At 40.9% G+C, this 22,832-nt stretch overlaps 1 protein-coding gene across 2 annotated transcripts in view; it reads left to right on the top strand.

Moving 5' to 3' along the window:
- Window positions 1–22,832, top strand: part of AGBL1 (AGBL carboxypeptidase 1) — a 265,872-nt gene that overhangs the window by 76,723 nt on the left and 166,317 nt on the right. For both annotated transcript variants that reach the window (XM_039723561.1, XM_039723560.1), the window contains exons 16-17: window positions 296–443; window positions 3,903–4,056. In XM_039723561.1, the coding sequence (XP_039579495.1) occupies window positions 296–443; window positions 3,903–4,056 (302 nt within the window). The remainder of the gene's footprint in view (window positions 1–295; window positions 444–3,902; window positions 4,057–22,832) is intronic.

The following is a 22,832-nucleotide window of genomic DNA, read 5'->3' as shown; positions in this document are numbered from 1 at the left end:
TAAATATGTCTGGACTCTGCTATATGAGCTACTATTAGCTGACTCCTTTATTTGCATCTTAACAAAACAAAGCATTAATGGATTTTATTTTCCTAGGAGAGTGCTCCCATCCCTCAGCAGCACGTGACTGGCTGTGCCCTGCACTGCCACGTGCAGTCATGCCTCCTAACTCCCTGCTGGGCTTTGTGTCCTGTCATGTGGATGCTTCTCTGAATGCTTATTTTTCCCATGGCTGCTTCAAATGCACATCTAGAAGTGAAAAGCATTTACTTTCCTCCTCCTTCTCTTCTTCCAGAAACCACTACCGCTGCAGGAGTGCAGCTGCAGGAGGAGGCGTCAGGGGGAGGTTCTACTACACCCTCACCTTCAGCATCAAGTTCCCTCACAAAGATGATGTCTGCTACCTGGCCTACCACTACCCCTACACCTACTCCACAATGATGGTAATGCTGGCATGTCTATTTAGATAAAATGATGGTTGGAGCTGCTTGGGTGTGTGTAGATTTTGAGATGAGACAGAGGATTGATTTCACCTCCTCATCCCTGGGAGTGCTCAGACTCAGGTTGGATGGGGCTTTGAGCAACCTGGTCTAGGGGAATGTGTCCCCCATGGCAGGACACATTCACATCTCATTGGAATGAGATGACCCTTAATGTCCCTTCCCACTGAAACCATTCTGTGATCATGATGGTGTAATTGCCTTGTTTTGCCAGCTGTAAAGCCCTGAATGCTGCAGAAGAAATTTCTCTGTAGGACAAGCTGAGCAAAAACCATTAGTGCTTATACTAGTCATAATACACACCAAAGGTGCCTCCACTCACTTGGGGCATCAGGATCCTCCTGCTGAAGGGCTGGGAAGCAGGGGGCTAAACCTAATGCCAGCAGAGATGTGCTGCCTGATCCTCCTGACACAGGGTACCAGGGCTTTCAGAGCTGCACCCAGCATTACCAGGCTGCTGGACCTCAGCTGCTACTTTACCAGCTCTTTCCTTGGTGCCAGCTGGATTGTCAGTAGGAACTTATGACAGTCCCACCAGTGCTGTCAGTACAGGAACTAAAAGAATACAACTCCACAGCATAAATTTAGTTATTCAGCTATACTAAGTTTTTTTTTACTGGGCACAGGTTTGTTTTCCACAGCCTCTTCTGTGGAAAGGGGTTGGATGGTAAGGGAATTTTCTGGGAAATGCATCCAATGTGCTTCCTCTATAATTGATGTAGGGGAGATAGGATGAAAGAAGTGAAATGAATAGTTCTGGGAGTAGCTTTGCTTTGATGCTAAAGATGAGAACTATGTTACTGCAAATGAAACACACAGTTCCAGCAAATCAGTTTCCTTCCCTTCTCACTTCAGTTTCCATTGTCAACACATTTTGTTTTGAGCAATGCATGCTGGTGTGGGTTGGTGGAGTTTGAGGTCACTGTGTTTTTTATAATGACATCAGTTTGCCATAAGCAGATTTTGGAGGCTGTGCTTTCCAGGGGACATTGTCCTCCCCCAGGGCTCTCTGTGCTGCCTGGCATGCCAGCAGAATTAGGCTTGGATTGTTTCCCACTCAAGCAAGCTTCTTGTCAACTGTTTTGCATCCCATTATAGACATTCAAAGAAACTGCTTCCAATATCTGGGGGAAGGCCAGTCCAGCCCTCAGTCCAAAACATGTCTGTCAGCTCACTTCTCATCAGTTCCTCACCAGTTACTCCCAAAGTTCTGTGGGGAAGAGTGTGTGTTCCCAGGGTGGGGTTTGACCTTTAGCACTGAAGGCACAAATATCTGCAGTCTGCAGAGTAAAAAATACATGCAATGCTGAAGAATGGGTTGGACTTATTCACCACCATACATTTCACATAAATGCAGTGCCTCATCATTATTTTACTGTTATTGATTTCTATCTTTTGCTGGCACAAAGCAAGAGAGACTTGGAGAGTTTGTGTGCTCTGGGAATGACTGAATATCTCACCTGCTCCTGAATGAATAGAATAGAGATGAAAAAGATGTTATTCCTAGGCTTCCAGGGCCAGGTCTTTAAGTATTTCACTGTCTCTTCAAATAAAATGCTCATTGAAGTTAAAGGGAGTTTTGCCCCAGGAAAAGTTTAAATGAACTTGGACACAATAAGGACCATAAAGTTTGGTAAATGGGAATTATGGGTGGAAAAGGCTGATAAATTGCAATGTCCAGCTCCAGCTAAAGTAAAATCACTACTTCTAATAATTCTGGAAGGCTTCTTTGCTTGAGCTAATTTAAAATGTCAAGTGATGCACTATACACATCTCTGTTTTACTTTTATTTCCACAGTAAATAAACTAAATCAGGTTTGTGCATCAGTAAATTGCATTTTAAAGCATTTGTCCACTGGTGAAATGTGTTGGTTTTACATATCAATAATAAATTAAAACTGATTATGAACCCAAGGGCTCAATTAAAGACATAGTGCTTTGGGGAAGAAGATAAACTTGTATATGGAGTTAGTAATTTGAAAATGTTTTTAAATATCATATATATTTAATGGTTATAGGCATATTTGCAGGAAATATTGTAGAATCCTATTTGAACTGGATGCACTCTGCAGTTCATTACTTCTTGTCCGTTAGTAATTACATTTCTTTTATGAACAGTAATTTATCTATTTTTACATCACAGTATTAATTGTTTTGATATCTAGCTGAAATCTCTGTGGTAGCTATACCCAATTAAGTTTCACTGGGTACCAGGAACATAAGTAAATGATGATATCGAGTTCTCTGTACCTATGTGAGATTGTTAAATGCATTTAATAATTGTATTTACTTTATAGAGCTGTATTTTAATTGTTTTATAACATAGCTGACTGTAAATTTCAGTTCTGTATTTACACAGCTCTATTAGAATGCTGAGAAAGCAGTCTGAAGAATGGTGAGCTCCAAGATTTGATAAACAAGAACATGGTGTCCCATAAATGTAGATTAAATTTGAACCTGTGAGGGTCATTGAGTGAACTGAATTCTTTTAGTTTTTGTTAGGACAAGTGTGCTCACTGCACCTATTCCTACCCATTGAGAGACAACTGGTGCTCCCCAGCACTCCCAGGGGCAGTGCTCACACTCAGCTGCACTGCAAACAGAGCCACACTTCATCTGCTGGGTGGGTGACAAGAGGCTCCGTGTCTAATGAGGCAATGGGAATTTGTTCCAAAAAGTCTTTCTTCTAAGCTGCCAGTTCTCTTCCTCAAATTTCTCAAGAAGCTGTTGGTCTTTAGAATTATTTAAAGCTGTCATAAATTTTGGGGGGTGGGTAGAAAATCTCTCTTTTTAAATAACTTCTTGGAAAGACACTCTTCAAATTTCCCACTACTGATTGTACAAAATGTTGTTTCGATATAAACTTCTTGGCTGCCTCTGATATGGAGTTGTCACTGAGTTTCATTGGCATGTGCTTGACAGCTAGGCAATCAATTCTGTAAATGTTCAAAAGTGGTGAGTTTTCTCACGTTTCTACAAAACCCTTATTAAAACATAGAGTAAATGCTTCTCTTTTGGATTTCATGTATGCATAGAAATTTCATTATGCTAACAAAAGCACCTAAGAACTGTTCAGGCAAAATTATAAATAGTTTGGGCTGGAAGGGACATTTAAAGGTCATGTGGTCCAACCCCTCTGCAATAATAAAGGGGCATCCTCGAGTAGATAATGATATAAGAATAAATATTCTGTGCAGCTTCAGTGAACTGGGATGCATTGTGAATGGCTTGTGCATATTTGTAGGATGTAAAAGGTGCTGATATTAACTGGCAGAAGAGAGGAGTGGGGAAGTTAGCAAGATATGACATTAGTATCAAAAGTAATATACAGCTACTAGAATAAAATCATGTTTTATAGACTGTGAACTCCTTTATAAATCTGCTTCCTTGCTTCTTTTTCAGTCCCATCTTGATATCCTGGAACAAAATAGGAACCCTAAGAAGGTTTACTGGAGGCAGCAGGCACTCTGCCAGACTCTAGGAGGAAATCCATGCCCACTGCTCACAATCACTGCCATGCCTGAGTCTAAAAACAGAGATGACCTGGAGCAGTTCTGTAAGTAGCCCAATGAAGCATTAAAAAAGATGCTGGTGAGTTGTGCTCATGTCAGCAGTGGCAGTAACAACATCTTTTGTGAGCATGCTGATTTTGTTGTCTTTCTTGTTTTGGAAAAAGGAATATAAATATGAAGAATAGCCATTTGTGATCTCTTTAAAAATTACAGGTTTGCATGGAAGAGGGAGGAGAACCGATACCATTTTGTACTTCTAATTTCTCTTCTATGATGTGAAACATTTGAAAAATTCAAAATAAAATATGTCCTAGAGCAAAAAAAACCTGTGAAATAACTAATTCAACAAGATTTTTTTCTTAAATTTTGTTTACTACAAAAAAATTTGTGTTATGAAGTCTTAAATTTGAAAAAAAGAAATCCCCAAAACAAGATAACTCATTCTGAGCTGGACCAGAAATTGAAGTCTTCTGGTGAAATTCCAGCTCCTGCAGTGTGCCCAGTAGATCCATCTGGAACACAGTATATCTCATTGCATTCTGTCTGAGACCATACTGATATGTACTGTTTAATAGTAAATATTAGAATTGCCATTTTATATCAAGAGCTGATTTTTCATTGTGAGAGCCAAAGATTCAGACCTTCAATGGCCCTGATGAACAAGATTAAGATACGCATGTTTCTGTAACTCAATAGCAAGAGTTAAGATTCTGATTAGCATCACTTTGGGTTAGCTTTTATTTTAAAGCCTAAATCATTAACTACTTATGTGTAGGTTGATTTTTTTTTTTTAATTGGGAACAAGGTGTACAGTGATTTTTTTTCTCTCTTCAAACATAACACAGGTTGAGACCTTTGAGGCTTGTAAATATTTAAGTTGTCTTAAGATCTTTTTATATGTTAAGTAAATAGTTTTAATTACCTCACTTAGATACTAGGCTAGAATAATCCAAAGGGATTCTGTGACCTGAACCACAGTTCTTATTGCAGACTTGTCCTTCTAAACTAAAAGAGGTGAAATATGAGAGTTGGTGAAAGTTATTGCTATATTTTTTGGTCCAGATTTAGAGCAGAGTGACTGCAGCCATGCTGACATTACTGTGTAATCATCTACATCTCATGCCTTTTTACTGTAATAACTTGATTACAAATTCAGCTTTTACCTTGGAGTAGCAAATTTGTATTGTGAACATGCTTTTCTTCGTTCAAATACTAAAGCAAAATAGCCAAGTACAGGCTACATAATTTTTAGGGGGATTTATAATGTGCATGCACAGCTTTAATCGTGGCTGTCCATGCCTGGCTTGAAGAGAGAATTCCTGCCTTTAAGCACTTTTTTTTCCATTATAATGATGACACAGAAAATCAGTGGGAGTTTGGGAGGGGGAGGTTTGTTACCTAAAGTGGCCTTTGGACATGGCAGTGATCACCTGGTCAGATGTTATTTGCTGACACCTCATGGCTGAAGGTCTCAAGGGGGCAACTGAAAGTAAGATGGAATATTTTATTTGAGAATTGGAGCCATCTGGAAGAGGCATGCAGTGAACAAGATTTCCTACCCAAGTAAGAAGCCCTTTCCAATGGTGGTACAAAGCAAAAACTGAGCTACCATTTGGGTTTATCTAAGCAAGGACTTGGAGTGAATCAGTCACATGAGTCACTATCCTCAACACTGGAATTTTGCTCTTTTGGTTTTGAAAGGACTTTCAGAAAGGAGTGTTTTGTGATAGGAAAGCAAAAAAAAAAATTTCAAGAAAGTATTGTGATATAAATGTGCTCATGTTGGGAGGCATGGCCATTTTCTGGAGCACTGTATTCTCAGAGTATATTAGATTCCTTCTTGCAGTGTTAGAAGAAAGCCTGGCAGGTTTTCAAAGGTTGTTAACCTGTCTACATAGACAAGGCTTGGCTTGCTTTTTCAGCCCAGGTTTGCTGAAAGATTCATAAGGCATCTATGAATACTTTTTCCAAATGCTTCAGAATTTTAACATACTGCACCTAGGTTCAAATCCCAATTATGTTGCTTAAGTCCTCTTTATTTTCAATAGAAATAAATATCTCCTGCCTTGTCGTAGTACATGAAGCCAGTGGGAGCTTGTAGTTCTCCCTGAAATGCCATGAAATCCTGTGCCACTAACCCCTTCTGAAGTGTTGCACTAAAGATTGCAGACTTCCTATCCATGAGCCCATGGATCTCAAAACAGAACATGTAGAAACCTCAGTTGTCCAACTGAAAGAGAAGTTTTTGGGGGAAAGACATTGTCAAGGTGACACAGTTTCACTCAAGTTTTCAAGACTGAACAAGTAAACACCAATACTCTTAAGTGATGAAAATATTTATTGTTCTATCAAGTGAAAGAACAGCAAGGCAGCACACCATGTTTTATGCTGTGGGGATGCCTGTAGGCAAATCTGAATAATCATGTATGTGCTTATTTTGTTTGAGTAGCTTGGATAATTATGGCTTTTGGGGAGGCACTTAGTCTAATTTGTGCTGCTTTGTGTTGCTTTGATCAGCAGTTACTTCTCAGTTTCCTCATTTTGTATGACATACCCATCTTTCTGAGAAGTGTTTTGGCTGATGGAAGGACCTGTTTGTCAATGTTTTCCATGCTAAAAACATAACTCAAGAGCGACAACTTAGAGCTAAATATGAAGAGACCAAAGGGTGGAGGATTTCCCTGCAATAAATCCCATGGCTTTGTTCAGTCTCCATGGGTATTCCAGCTTGAGAAGGAACGTGGAGCTCCAGCACTGGGGAACCTGGCATATAGATAATGAATAAAAATGGACAGCCCTTGTTTTTCCTTCTGGTTCAGGACAATGCACAGTTTTCATGAGCTATAGTCATTTTGATTTCCTATCAAACTTAGGTTGCCTTTGTTATGTGTGTCAATCTGTACCATGAGAATTTCTTTCCAGCAATGCCAGTGGCACAAATCTCAGCAGGACTTTGTAGCTCCTGCACATGATCATACTGAAACAGTCTAAATCTTTCTCAAGTATAGACATGTGGGGATAAGGAAACATCAGATAAAGAGGCACAGGGTGAGTGAGGAGTACTGGGGAAGGCAGCAGGATCAGCCTGGTAGGAGTGCAGTGGGAAGGAGTTATTTTGTATTGGAAGTGCCTGTGGAGAGTGAGGGCACGGCATCTCTGTGTCAGCTGTGCTTTACTTCCCTTCCTCAACTCCTTCAGATTGCTCTTGTCAGGCTTTTGATTAATGTGGTCCTAGGATGGTTAAATTTGTCTGAGTTAAATTTATTAACGTGCACCTTGTTAATAGGAAGCACAAGCCATGCTGAAGGGAAGAAAAATGGGCTACTTCTCTCCTTCATTATGCCTTGTTTGTGTGAGGCTTTGATATTCGCTTTAGGCTCCTTTCTCCTTCCATTCTTTATATCTGCCCTTTATATGATGGTGGTGTACTGAATAATTTTTATTAAATGTTCAGTTCTGAATTTGACACAAAGACAGAAGTGAGCTGGGAGCTCTTTGGCTTCCTGTGCTTTTACTCTTCATGCAACCACTCAGTTACAATCAGCACAACCTCAACTGAAACTTGATCCATGTCTGTAGGTACCTGGGCTGGTCAGTGGTCCCTGCTGGGCTTTGCAGCTCCATAGACTCGAACAAATAGAGACTGAGAGGGTCTATTTTGGATTTTGTGGTTGCTTCTTAACTTTAAACTTGCCCTTCCTGCCATCAGATGGAGAAGACTCAGCATCCAGCTAGTACAGATATCCTTAATACCCATGATAAGTGCAATATCCTCCGTGGTCTTGTGATAAAGGTAAAATCATTCTGGCTTTATTTCTGGCTATGTTAGGTCTGCCTGATGAGAGTTAAAGGGACTTCTGAAGGGAGAGCAATTCCTAATATCTTTCAGAGCATTCTCAAATGAATGCAGAAACAAAAAAATTCCAAATCTTGGTGCCACCTCCTTGCTTGATGAATTAATAGGTGTTTGCAGAGCTCTGATTCTTCTTGTTTGCCATGTACACAGAGCCCAGTGAAGGCAGTGCTAGCAGCATGTATGTGTACTCAGCAATAGTTTGCAAACTCTTAATTCACAATATTATTTATGCATGTGTGCAGTGTGTAATTCCACTAAACTCCCTGGCAGACAGCTGAGTAGACCCTGCAAGCAATACTGTTGTAAGTGACAGAGCAAATGGACAGATTAACTTTTCAGAGAAGTGTAAGGAAAATATCTAAACACTGACACACAGGCAATGATAAAATTGTCTTTTTGTTAAGAAATAAAGGACATTGATATGTTGCTAATGTTAACAGAGTGGTGGAATTTAAACCACCAAAAGCAAAATTATTGGTCAAAAGAGAACAGTGTACACTCTAGACTGCCATGTGAGTGTTTTTCAGGAGGTGTTTCCTGGCAGTACCCTGAGTTGTGGTGGATTTTCTCTCAAAGGAAAATATCTAAACACTGACACACAGGCAATGATAAAATTGTCTTTTTGTTAAGAAATAAAGGACATTGATATGTTGCTAATGTTAACAGAGTGGTGGAATTTAAACCACCAAAAGCAAAATTATTGGTCAAAAGAGAACAGTGTACACTCTAGACTGCCATGTGAGTGTTTTTCAGGGTGTTTTCTGGCTGTACCCTGAGTTGTGGCGGATTTGCTCTCCCCTTTAGTCAGAGAAGGGAAGGGGCAGGGCACCTCTGAGATGTGATGTAGTGTAGGTGCCATTCTGGTTAGTGCTAACACAGAGTAATGACTCAAACAGTCCCAAAGGAATTGCACAACTCTCTTCATGGCTGGTTGTACTGTTGTCATCCCCATTAATAATAGTGGTTATTCAGTGTGTTGTGTATTCCAGAGTCAACACACCTAATGAGTATTCTTTTAGCCGTGGGTAGCATTATAGATCTGAATTTTGTGGTTTAAAGTTAACCCAGATTGTCCCAGATAATTAGCAGCAGAGGTGAGGGAAATTAAACAAAAATGACACTAGCAAATGCATTTACATCTGTAATATCTGTCACTTTGAGTTGCTCTACTGTCATCATATGTCCTCTTTATGCATGGCTGAGGAAACCATTATGAATACTGTCAAAAAAAGATAATGATACCTGCTTATCTTAAATGTAGTCTCCTGAGGATTTGAAGCACATTTTTTGTCTAGGCATGTTTCTGAAGAAGGATAGAGTATTGTTTTTGGGATAGATATGGTAGGATTCTCATAGCATTGAATCTGCAGATGCTCCTGGAGCTGGAATGAGGGATAAAGTGAGACTAATGAGGTGTCTACCTGGTCTCATCCCAAGCCTACAGAATAAAAAAGACACTGTTGCTGGGAAAACTATTCTAACATTTCTCAATTTGCTTGTATAAACTATTTAGATGGTTGTTTTGCAACTTTGATCTTTTCCTAGGAAAAAAACAAGCTCTTTACCTTTAAATATAAATTGCACCAAAGAGCAATTCCGGAGCAAAGAACAGCAGAGGATGTGAATTGCAGGGGCCACTTATGCAGGATACTGGGAAATAATGATCATGTGGAAAATGTACACAGTTTAATTAAGCACATTGATTAAATCAATATGACTCAAACAGCTTAGTGCTCCAATCAGCTTAATCTCATTAAATGTAATTCAGGCCTCAATAATTGATTAATAATGCATTATAGTTTATGAATTATTGACTCAGAGTTATTATAACTGTGCCTGCTCCCCGTGTGGCAACCAGTGTTGCATGTTAATTATGAAAAGCTCAAGCTCTCTTGAATAACTTTTCCCAACCTGCAGATGACACATCTCCTAGTGAAACAGGGATCAAATTAGTTCAACACCTTATTGGAGTCAGTCCGCCCCAAAGGAAGCTGCACTCCTTAAAGGAAGCTCTCATCTAATAATGTTGAAATAAGGAGGTAGAATGACCTGCTTTGATTGGTAATGATCTTTTCAGCAGGCAGAAGGGCTGCCTGTAGCAATTCATCTGGAGTGCTAACCTGGCACTGTGCTGGCTGGAAGCAGCTCACACCAGCAAGCACATCTGCTCTTCACTGCTGCTGCGTGTGATCCTCCCTCCAGCACACGTGCAAACAGCACAGCCGCTTGCTGATGGACCCTCAGGTCACACACGTCTGCCAAATGGGGACCAATCCACCTCCCCAGAGCTGTCTGGCTGCTGACTGGTTTCTGTGGGAAGGTCTGTTAGGCTTTTATAATGACAATTCCACAGTGCTAATGTCATACAAGAAGAAAGAGCCATTGCTGCTGTTGATGATAATCTCAGGAGAGAAACCAAGAGCTGAAGAAAGCCCCTGCTCCTTGGGGGGTCCCCCATTAGAAGGCTTTTCCACTGAATGGGAACAGAAGATGTTATCTCTGACAGACTGTTTTTGTAGCTTTCTAGGTACTTAATGTGGACCAAATTGCAATCTTATGCAGAAAGTGTCCACCAGCATTACATTTCTTTCAAGAATTCCATTTACAGACCTGTTCTGCTTTTTCCTTTCATCAGTTCTGTATCTCTTCTCTTTATTTGTGATTATAGTTAAAAGTGAACAGATTTTGCTGTGTATAGAAATTGATTGAGATGATTATGGAACACTGGAGAAAAAAACATTTGTTCTTTATCTTTGAATCTGCAATAATAAGGTTTGTGTCTTTGTATTCTTTTGATTTGAAGATTTTCTCCCAATTTGCAGGGCTGCCAGGCAGAGGTGCTGATTTCTCTCTCACTTTGTACCAAACACTTTGTTTTTGGTGACAGGAAGAGTCAGCTGTTGTGAAAACTGTTATCCTGTTTTAATGCAGCAGTGAAGAAAGCTGAATAAAATTGTCATGTGTTCTACAGTGCTAAATAATTACAGAATGGAGAATATGTTTTTTCCACTTGAATAGACAGTTTCTCAAGCTTCTGAAGCCAAAGCAAAGCTGTCCAGTTATGCAACACTGATGGTCTGTGCTGAAATTTCTTCAAGATTGTCTTTCAATCTCAAACATCTCTTCTACTTTTTCCTTCTGATATCCCAGTCACAACAGCGTTGGCAGCTCCTTGCAAAAAGAGCAGACAAATTTCTGCAAAACTATGCTCCTGTTTGAGTTATGCAGCTTGCTGCCATAAAGATGGAAGCTGGTTGAGTGGAATATGAAATTTGTGAGACAGACACATGGTTGTCTGCAGGCTGAGGCCAGTATTTTTCATGATGTATCAAATGCTCTTTGAATCCCAGCGTTTGGTGGAGCTGATGCTGCCAGCACAGCTTTGACACTGTGGTCAGCCTTCTGTGAGCTTGGCAAAATACATATTAATATATTGAATTCCAGTAGTCAAGGCAGCAAGGAATGGACGGAAAATACTGAACGAGGATGCTGAAACTGGGCTTTGAAGCATAGACAATCACAGTGTTTTTAGCAAAGAGAGACAGTAAATATTAGGGTAATCTCTCATTCTGTCCCACCCTCTGCCTAATGCAGCATGATGGCAGAATAAGTACCTTAAATGAGACTATTTGTAGTGTTCTTCATTCAGCTGCCATGTTCTGCATTTTTAAAAAAATAAAATTCCTTCTGAAATTTGGATATTTTTTCTAAGCTGTCCTCTGCTTAGGGGAAAAAGCAGAAAATTCTGTAGCACTTTTTTCAGCACTTGTTTAGCTGCCTTTCCTTCTTTGATTTAGAACAGACTTACTCTGCCCCAAGAGACTTATAACGTTTGCATGTCCTTTCTAGAGAAGAAATTATCTGATTAAAGCCGGAACTTTCTAGAACATAAGTTATTGGTATCTTGATTGGTATGGACTTGGGCTAGAACATCAGGAGTTGGACTTGATGATCCTTGTGGGTCCCTTCCAACCCAAGACATTCTGTGATTGTCTCAGTAGAGATTAAGGCTGGCAATGCTCCAGACTTCCAGAACATAGCAGCCTTTTCTGATACACTAATGAATTAAACATCTTGAAAATCTAAATTAGCATATCTTAGTCATAATTATTTTATTTCTTGATTGGTTTGTCAAGTGTCTCAGAAGGGTCTTCTCACAGGAGTGTGGTTCTACTTGTGTTTTTGCTACAAGGCATTGAAAATTATCAATGAAAACTGAAAATTGTTTTGTGTTATGTATTTCTTATATTGCTTTGGAAATTTATAGACAGCTGCTTGGAATATGCCTGTCTTACAATACCCCAGAACTAGTTCTCATTGCAGTGGATCTGCAAGCTTCTATAGGAAAGCTAGGGTGCCTGAATTCTTGCCTTAACAGAAGGGCAAAAAAACTAATCTTCTCTCCCTTAGGTGGAAACAGTTTGTGAGAAGATGCAGGTGTTGTGTTTTCTATGGCCAATCAAAGTCTTGAAATACAGCCCAGCAGAGCCCCCAGGCAGCTCTTTCTCCCTCAAATGGTGAACAAGCATTAAACTGCTACTGTGTTTCTATGATCAGCTTCAAATTAAGGTGTGGCAAAACCCCCAAACTCAGCGTGTTTCTGTGAGTGGCACATTTCCCATGCCAGGCCATAAATTCTAGTCCTGTGGGGCATGTGCTGAAAGGTCACTGTGGCACTGTGTGAGTCAGCCCAAGAATCTTTTGTATTGAGGTAAATCTCTCCTCAATGTGGCAGAGATGGGCTGTGAGAGAGAGGAAATAATTTTAGGGTCAGACTGTCACTGGATATTGCTCCTATTAATATTCCATGTGCTTACCAAGGTGTGAAGAGTCAATGCTTGTGCCTCAAGGAAAAAGCCAATGTCAGGAAGGGGTTCCTTCATCTGGACACAATATTGCCCAGGTGGTCATGTGTCATATTACACAATTTGGTTGTTTTTCACAACTCAGAAGATCTGGAGCACCTGCTGATGTGTAAAGTGGGTTCTCTTGAAGGCAGCTGGGGTTGGACACCTGTGTTAAAGCAGGTATTTCTGGTCAGTAGTGCTGAAGGTGTGCATAGTGGGGCAGTCTGTGAATCACTCTTGCTCCTTGAATTAAAAGGTCAGTAGGAAGTTGCGCAGGTTCAAGCCTTATGTAAGGTAAGAAATTGTCATTTTCTAACAGTAGAAATGTGACCAATGTACAACCAAACAGAAAGGTTGTTCTCTTTTCTCTTTGGTTGTACCTCCTCATTGATAACTGCTAGGCAAGCTGTGATCAGAGATTTGGGAGCAGGACAGCTGGCAGGTTGGCCTTGTGGAAGAGTAATCTGTGGCTGGAAATCCCAGGGGGTGTAGCACATGTACCAGCTGCTGTCAGACCCACACAACCACTCCTGCCATCTCAGAGAGCAGTTTTTGTTTCTGGTTCAATATTTTTTCCTTTTCTGTTCCAGAAAAGCTGTGCTGATACACAGATTGAGGTAGATACACATTGCTTTCTGGTGCCTGACGATCTTGTGGGAGCAAACTATTTTGGATGGCAAGATTGGGCAGAGTTGGCAAAAAGCGGGGTCTGCCACTCTTCTAGCAAACCATTGCTTTAGTTTGGGAGCTCAGCTCAGGGACAGTTTGTCAAGTCTTGCACAGTTTGTGTTAAAGAGCTGCTAGGCTGTGACAGAACCCAGAGTGTGTCCTGCTACTCTGAGGTAGATTTTTGATGCTCCTGTGACTCTTGAATTTCTCACTCTAACAATAGGCTTCAGCTTGCACAGGCAAACCCTTCCTCAACACCCAGAACTGAACAGGCTGTTGGGAAACAGTGTGGGTGGCGTTATAACTTTGATGTTGCTTTCACCTTTATCCTTCTAAACTGGGAATTTTCTTGGTGCTTTTAAAACTTGGCTGGCTGGTTTGGAGAGACTGTCTACTGTGTCTGACTTGAAAATAGAAAAGTCATTCAGCTGATACCTCGAGGCTTTGAAAACTTTCTGGAAAACAACAATCTAATTTCTGGATTTAATGTTCCAAGCTATGCATTTCTGTCTGATAAAGGCTGACCTAGCTAGTCGTGCATTAGGAATGCCTGGAGTTGTTTGGATTGTATGGAACAGCTTTAGTGCATGTTTGCCAGAGCTGCAAGCAGATAGTTTGTTCAGCTACTCTGCCCACATCCATGCGAGGGGCTCCACACTCTTGTGAAATGTAGCAAACACTATTTCTATGTGCTGCTGATCTTAATCAAATGCTATTTCCATGTGCTGATTTTAATATTAATCTGTCCAAGAGCATTACTGAGTGAGGAGGCATATTTGCAATACGTGGTATGCGTTTGTTTTTCTCCTGGTTTTGTATCTGGAATTCTGAACACCTGCTATTTCTAATTCCCACCTGTAAGTTGATTTTGCTGGGAGGGTCTATATGGATTTCTGCCTGACCTGTTTAACTGAGTTTAATTTCTGTAATTGGAGAATGAGATCCAATCCTGTGTGACTGATGCAGCCAATCTTATCCCAGTAAAATAAGCCAGCAATATGTTGAAAGTAGTAGTTTGCAGATGCCACAGGCTGCTACTACTTGTTGCCTATAACTGACAGATTCTAGAAACAAGCATTTGTGATTAATGGGCTGCAATTATACAGAAATACTGAAATGAAATGGGACTAAAAATACCCCATAATGATTTTTAAAAGGCCATTCTGTTAATGAGAGGATTTGTCCATCTCTACATCAAAAAGAAACTTGTTAGCTCTCTGAGCTTGCCCACCTGTTTCTAATGCAGAAATAGAAATAAAAACCAAGTGGGGACAGCTGCTCTGCTCAGACTGCAAATGTGCTGATAAGATCAACGAGCTGACGAGTGACATGGTAGATACTGCAAAGTGCACCAGTGTTCCCAGACAGCTAAACTTGGACTTCTGTATCATTTCAGGGCACTTATTATGTGGCTGTAACACTTGGAAAATGATATCTATTAAATCACCAATGCGCTTAGAATTTAATTTTCCCTATCAGTTGTAATTGTTGTGCTTCTTAGCTGGGGGGGGGGAAAGAAAGTTATTTTCCTTGCCACTTGGCAATTCCTTTTATAAGCTCTTACTCTTTTTTTTTTTCCCTTGAATTTGTTTAACAAACTCTTGAAAATATTTCTAGCTTAGCCTGGGTGCTTTGAAATAAAGAGGTTAAATTAAATATGTTGAAATTTTTATTAAAACACGATGTGGGCAGAGGTGACAAATAAATGAAGAAGTCCGAATGGGATTGGAGATATGTCTTGGCCCACAGATAAGGAAGGACTTGTGGACAACTTAAGGACTTTATTTTTTTAAATTATTGTTTAAGAACCAGAGAGACTTACTACAACACTCGATTTTATTTCCTCATTTGTCCCTTACCACTTTCATATCATCTTTTGATTGTCGTGGATAAAGGAATACCATAGTACTCTGCAAATGTGTGTGTGCTTGATAATTTTGGGAAATATGGGTGGGTTCCAGAATGAAAATGACAGCTGATCTTGATATAGGACAAATAACATGACTGAGAGAGGACTCTACTGATTATGTCTAAGTGCACAACTCAATTCACTTTCATAGCTAATGAAAAGAGGAGGAAGTGATTTGAAGTAATGGATTATATAGAAAATCACTTCTAGGGTGAATGTGGATGGCACAGAACTCTTTGACTGGAGCTTGGGAAACAGCTGTTGAGCTTCCAGCTCTGACTGATTTGTATTTCATCCTTGGGCAACTTACTTGATTTTTCTGTAAATCCTTACCTTCATAACTTGGAACACACTTGAAACATGTAATCTTCAGTCTATGAAGTGCTTCAAGAGAAGATGAGTGAGGTGGAATTCATTATCACTGGCATCAGAGTGACTTTGACAGATCTCCCACAGGATGTTTAGGTCCCATGGCGAGCACCTAACAGTAACTAGTGATTGAAGGAGAGATGAAGAAAATAGGTAGATGGATGGGAGGGCAGAAAGTCCTTAAATTCCTTGCTAATCAGGCTGTGCCTGCTGGAAATAAAAATGCAGAGAGGCTTTCATTGTAAAAATGAGGCTGTAGTGGATAACACAGAAGAAACTATCTCTGGCTTATTTTTTTTCCTTTGTGCTTGCTGTGCTGGGGAATTTCTGAAATAATTTCTGAAAAAAAAAAATCTTTATTTTTTTCTTTGAGTCCTTCCTACCCCTGTAGCCATGTGCAAAAGGTGCAGCCAGAGCTGGGGTCACTCCTTTCCTGTCCTGAGCAGCAGTGGACAGTGCAGGCTGTAACAAGATTAGTGTCTATAGTGTCTTGTCTGCTTTGTTACTTCACAGTGTTGCAGGTCACCCTCACAACTTGGGAATTGTTATTGTGTGCAGTAGGGAAGTGCATTTAGCAGAGCAGGCGTTGAAGGCCATTTTTAAGCTCAGTCCTGTAAATCCTGGCCTGTGGCAGCCCAAGCTGTTTAGCTGTGTTTTATGAATCAGGTCATATCGTGTCTGCCACAGCTTCCAGATGCCAAGCTCCTTCTGTGACAGTTCTGTCAAGCATTTTGAAAGGGCACAAAAACAACAGCTAGAGGGTCACCATGAGGCACAACTCAACTCGTGGGAATTGTGCTTCAAAAAGAGCTACTGGCCAGAGGCTGAAAGAGTAAGCAAGAGACAGATGAAGGGCTCTGGGCATGTCAAGGGCTGTGGTGTCCCCAGTATCCCTATTCTCCCCATTTTTAGCCATTGCTAACTATTGAATGAGCAATAAGCATGTAGTGAGGTGCTTACAGTCTCTGTGCTGGCAAAGGTGATGGCCCTGCCAGCTATGGAGAATGCCTGTCAATAGACTTGAAAGAACTCATCACTGATGGCTTGCTCCTTAATTTCATATCCTAGATCATACCCTTTAAATCACAGCACTCTCAGGATCCTCCTTCTAGCTTATCAAAAGTCTCTCCCACCAGCTAGGCCATCACTTGCCATGCAGACACCATGACCTTGTTTTCCAGCCTATCAAAATGCAATGTGAAATTAGGCTCAGCCCCGATAAAATTGCTGTTTGCACAAAGGGTAGTGCTCCCCATGAGGCCATATAACCTGCCTCAAATGTAATTTAATAGGCAGAAATCAAATAAAATATTTCAAATTAAAATACACAGGTAATACATGCAAACCCTAAAATGGCTTTGGGTTATAAACAAGCAGTGAGATTGAATGGTTGGTTTCTTCACCCATGAGGGAAGCACCCTAAGTAATACAGAGGAAAGAAATCATTCAAGGAGATCCTTTGATTGTGAGAGTTGATGGGAGTGTTAGGTGGCAGGAGAAGGTTATTTTTTGATATAAGGCATTTTTCATTAGCTGCATATTCTAGCTGCAGTTAGAAAACATCAGTTAGAAGTCTCTTCATATTTTGAAAACAAGGTATTAACATCAGAAGCTTTGTTGGATACAGCAAGAAGATAAATCATCTTTGCAATGCCAGCTATTAGCCTGTCATGACCATTATTTACAGGGATTTCCTTCTATATAAATAAGTGTTTCTTTTAAAAGCACTCAGAGTTTACAGAGCAGGAGATGAAGTGACTGTGAACGCTCTGGAATATAATAGTTTTGATATGAGTGTTTCTTATGGCACGTTGAGAAAGGAGCTCATGCTGTGGATTGTGCAGGCTGTATCGAGTAAATGAGCTATAAATGGAAGGATTCTGGGGCAGGGTCAGCTGGAAAAGTTCAAAGTTCTGTGGAAGTGTTGTGGGTGAAAGTGCAGGAAGGCACTGGGACTGAGGAAACATCACAGTTATCAGCTTTCGGAAGTCAGTCTGTGTACTACACATCAGAAATTCAAACTGATTAGGAACTAGCAATTGTGCTGTTAAATTATTTGCCTGAAAGAACCTTCTGGAAAATGCTTTTAAAATAAATTTAGTATCACTTAGGAAACTATGAAGTACTAAAAGCTCTCCTGTGTGAAAGCTCCCACTTTTGCAGTGATACTTGGAGTGCTGAGGAAGGACATCTCATGTTCCACTTCTGTTTCTTCTGGGGCTTCCAGGACTGTTCTGCAGCCTGACTTCTTTATTCATTAGAACCTTTTTCTATGCTTTGTAGCAACTTGTGGGGATAAAAATAACCTTTTCCTTCACTCTAACCTTCCTATCATCTTATTTCCTCAAACAGACTCTTCCTAACTTGACACTCTGCTCCCTGCAGTGATTGATGCAGGAAGACATCATCCATTAGACATCATTTTGCTGGCATCTGAAGGGAAGAACTTACTGACCTGAGGCAGGGACTGCTTAGTGTGTCTTTCCACAGACTGATATTTCTGCATGTTATCTGCTTTATGCAGGGGAAAATTTTGTTCCACCTAGTTTTGTCAAGTACACTGGGGTTCAGATTGTGCTATGTGAGTCTGATTCCTTCTTCATCTTTAGATATTTCAATATAGAACTGCTTGAAAAAAATGCAGTATAAACTTGGTTGGGAACTTCAGGGCTCATCCCTGCTCTTTCTCCTGGAAAACTTATGTTCTGCTCATGGTCTGTCAACACAACACATCGTGCAGTTTAAGAGATGGAACATGGTGCTGCTTATGTCATGATACAAGATCTTGGGGCCAGCATCAGTTTTGCTCTCTTGATGATCTGACTGAAAGACCTTTTAACGTTGACCCCTTGTTTGTAGTTTTTTGCTCACATATTTGGGGAGTTCATCTAAGACCTTGCAGTAAAGACAAGATTCATTATTCAAAATTTGGAGACTGTTTAACCTCATTGATCTCTCATTTGTGGAAAGCAAGAATTTCCTTTGGGATCAGCTCTGGACAGTGTAGTTCCAAGATTTAGGACAGACTTAGACAGCAATAATGTAAAAGTCAATTTAGTGATGCCACAAATGAAGTCAACCTGCAGAAGGCCCTTTACTGTGAAGCTGTTGACATAGTGAAGTAGAAGAAGTGGAAGATTTTTTGTAGACTTTCTGTTTATTTCCTCCTTCCTCTGAGTTTTTTTATATGTAAGAAAACACACAATTTAAAATTCTTATAGTTTGCTTATTCCAGGAAAAATGCAATAATAAAAGAATAATATTATTTTTAAGAAACATTCCCTGCTTGACTGATTCTGGAGCAATGAGTGATAAATATCAAGTGAAGACCAAAATTTAATTGTTGCTATCAGAGGCAATCTGTGATGCTTTTTGTCTTAACAAAATTGATATTTTATCACTTTGACAATGAGAGGCTCTGATTTTACTTTCTTTTAATATATTTTGCTACTTTCAAGTCATTCCCTGAGGAAGACTTCAAGTCAGGGAGAGATGGATCTCTGTCACTTAAAAGCATAACACATATTTAAGAATAAACATTACTTTATGCTGTAGGTGGTAATAGGTGGGTTTTAAATAAGTACTGCATAAAGAGTGAAGAGCATTTTTAGAATAAACTATAGACTTTGTCTTCTGTAGAGCAGAACAGCTTTAAGTGCTACACAACTTAAACTTATGTTAAACTGTTAAACTTGGCTGTTATTCCCAGCAGTGAAAGAAACACTGACAAGTACTCTGTTTCTCATACCCATTTCAGGGCTCACAGGCAAGTTCTAAGTTCATCTCAGAGTGGACAAAATATTGAGATCTTCACCCAATTTTTCACCATTTCTTTCATGCCTGGATTTCCCAGAAGGAGAAATTAACAAAACTTGGGCTCCTTAACTGGATCCATTGAAGTTAGCAAAGAAAACAAATTCCTGTTGGGTTATTTCTGTCCCCAGCCTCTGCAGGGTTGTTGTGTACAAAATGACTTCTTGTGCTCTGGGCAATGTGGTTTTAATGTTAGCTTCCACCTCTCCACAGGGGAGACTTTTTAGTGTAACTCTCTGATATTCAGCCTAAATGTTCCTTTGTGGAGTTTCATGCCATTAACCCCGGATTCACCCGGGTTTGGCTCTCGGAGCAATTCCTCTTGCACTGAGCCTGCTCTGGGAGCCATGGCAGTGAAGGGCAGGCGTGTTGTGCTGGGGGTAAAGGCTGTGTCCCCCACAGGCAGGAGATGGGGACTGAGGCATTACTCACTCTGTGTGAAAGCCATTTATTCCTGGAGTGTGTTCTGGGGGCGTCCCCTCTGCCAGCACCTCCTGCTCCAGACTGTCCATCTGCTGCCCTTAAATTCCAAACAGAAGGTATTAGTGCCATCCACGGAGCAGGAGATGTGGCCAGAGGGCAGTTCATGCCTCAGAGTTCACAGTTCAGTGATGCTCTGCCCTGTAGGTGCAAAGGCAGCTTGATCCCTTTAGGGATCAGATACTCAGAAGCCTCTCTGGCAGGGGATCTAACCAGAAAGTGCAGTTGTTGCTCTTACAGTGCTGAAATGTGCCTTGCAAATGAGAAAGATGAGCTGTGAGTGAGCAGTGGGTATGTAGAATGAAATGTAAAAGCAAGGGGTGAAGATATTGCTGGTTCGGAGCTGAAGCCTTATTAAAGTCCTGTCTGTCCTATTTGGGCAAATTCTTTCTAAAGTATCCTATGTCACCAAAATCCCATTAAACTGTCACATAAATTATCAGGGTTTCCTTTTTCCATCACTGTGGATTACCCAGGGAGATATTTTTATGACAATGGAAGCTTTTTCAGTCTGCTCCTCCTGCCTGATTTCATTTCAGATGAAATCCTTCTCTCAGAAAAGAGCCCATGGATTTTATAGCTCCATGGATCTCTGCACTCTGCCTGTTACAGCAGCTGTCCTTCAGGTCTCTGTGTACTCATATCCTGCCTTCACCTTCTTTTAGGATGGGACAGTTCAGGGCAATGTTCTAGTTCTTCTCTCAGTTCAGCTTTTTTGTCTTTGTGCAAAAACCCCAGAAGGTGAAAGTCACATATATGCCTAACTTGAAAATACAGCTTTTTACTGCTTGCCAGGTCTCAGAAGCCTTGCATCTCTGCAAGACAGTCTACATTTCTCCCATGCTGACTGAAAAACACATGGATTGATGGCCTGGCCATGGCAGTACAAAATACTTGAGTATCTGAAATTGCCTGCTGCCACAGAACAAATTAAAGCCATAATGTGTGTGTTATAAAAGCAGGGGGTGATAGATCCTTGCCTGCCTTCTGACAGATAATCTGGAGCTCCCTTCATCAGCTACCTAGATCATGTGTTGGAGCTGATCTTAGTGGTTGCTGCTCACACCTTTCAAGGCATACATAAGCAGAAGCTGAGAAATTGTAATCTTAAGGGTAATAGAGAGGATTTGGAAGACCATTACTGATGAGAGAAATCCCAGAAATTATATTACTCCAATTTTGAAGTGGCAAGACTGTCACTAAATGAGCAGGTAAGACAGAATTTTCCATAAATAATTCTGTTCTGTATGTCAGAAGAAGCTCTAATGATGTCAAAATATGATGATGAAATATTTCTGAAATTTCTGATTAGCCACTAATTAGTGGCTAATGGTTAACATGGCTTAACATGGCTAACATTAAGTAGTAAGGAGACACCTTGCATCAAAGAGAACACAGGAGGTGGCAGAGCTGCCTTGTGGACTGGAATAGTAATTCCAGCAGCCGTCAGAACAGAGAACTAGTTCCAGAGGAATAAGGGGAACCATGGGCAAGTTTCTAAAGGAGCTGTTATGATTTATGTGGCTATAGGCCTCTGCTGGCACTGCTTTGGGTACTGTAGAGAAGATTCTTGGCCCAGGATTTATGAACAAGTCCCCATCAGGAGGGAGGGCCAACATTCAGGCACAGCAGTGAGGGCAGTCAGGTCACCACAGGTTGGCTTAGCTGATAGTAACTTGTGTTTCTTTTTATGCAGCCTAGTCCCAGTGGGCAGTGAGGACCGATGATTGCAATCTTTTTATAGCAGCCTTTTGCAATTTAAAGGTTATTTCTCCTTCTTCTCTGTCCACCTTTTCTTTCAGTGTCTGAAACCCATTTTCTCCAATTTTTCAGCCTAAGACTTCTAAACATTTGATGATTTTCAATGATCTCTTCAGTTTTCATCTGTTTTTCAAACCTATGGTGGGCAGCAGTGGGCACAGCACTGCAGCTATTTGGTTTTTCTCACTGGGTTGAGCAGAGGGAAGTAAGAGAGTGTTCCTTGCCTCAGCTGTGACGTTGCCTGGTGTGGGTCCCAGGAGAGCTGCCATTTTTGCAACTGCTATGCAATATTGTCTGCTGTAATCTCCTGATCCTTCTTGGATCAGGGTACTTTTTCCTAGCCAGCTGTCTCCCCATCTTGGTTTCATGCCCTGGGAATGTGGCTGAGGGAAGCAGAGGTGGATGGCAGCAGTGAGCACAGGTGAGGGAGGTGCACCCAGGCAGAGGAATTCCTCTACCAGCCCTGGGAGGAGGTAAATGCAGGTAATGTGCTTGACAGCAGCTTAATAAGGTACCTGCATGGTTTCAGTTTTGAAGTCTGATGGTATTTGAGCAGCTCAGAGGGTGTGCAGAGTGACACTGGACATGCCAGTGAATGCTGAGTGGGTGTACCCAGGACTGGATGAGGCAGTGGCTGGAAATTTCTGCTAGACTAATGCAGGTGCACACACTTGGGATGGGGACGTTCCTTATCATCTGAGGCAATTTGCAAAGGGTTACAGTAGGCTTTCCATGGGTGTAAGTCCTGAAAATAAGGTTCAGTTGTTCCCCAGCTTTCCCCAAGAAGAACGCTTCAATTTGAACTGGAATTAGTTTGTGTGGGTTTCCTTTGCCTTCAGTCATACTGAAGGCCCTGCTACATAATGATGGTGGTTCCTGCTGCTTTAAGAGCTTAGGAGTTTGGAAACTTCCCCAAAACAGCCTTGACAACTTGCTTACCAATTTCCTGGAGTTCAAACCCAGTGTTAGCAGCAGGTCAAGCTGAACTGAGGCTGAGCAATCTGTACCCATATTCAGCTCCCTGATCATCTCTGATTCAGAGGTGAATGAATTCATAAAACATGTACACAAAAGAAGGTTGCCAAGCAACTTGGAGGCTGAAACTCTCACATCAAG

The sequence above is a fragment of the Passer montanus genome, unplaced genomic scaffold (assembly GCF_014805655.1).
Source record: "Passer montanus isolate IOZ18808 unplaced genomic scaffold, ASM1480565v1 scaffold5, whole genome shotgun sequence".
Classification (NCBI taxonomy): domain Eukaryota; kingdom Metazoa; phylum Chordata; class Aves; order Passeriformes; family Passeridae; genus Passer; species Passer montanus.
The sequence above is the reverse complement of the archived record's forward strand: the minus strand, read 5'-3'. Positions and strand labels throughout refer to the sequence as shown.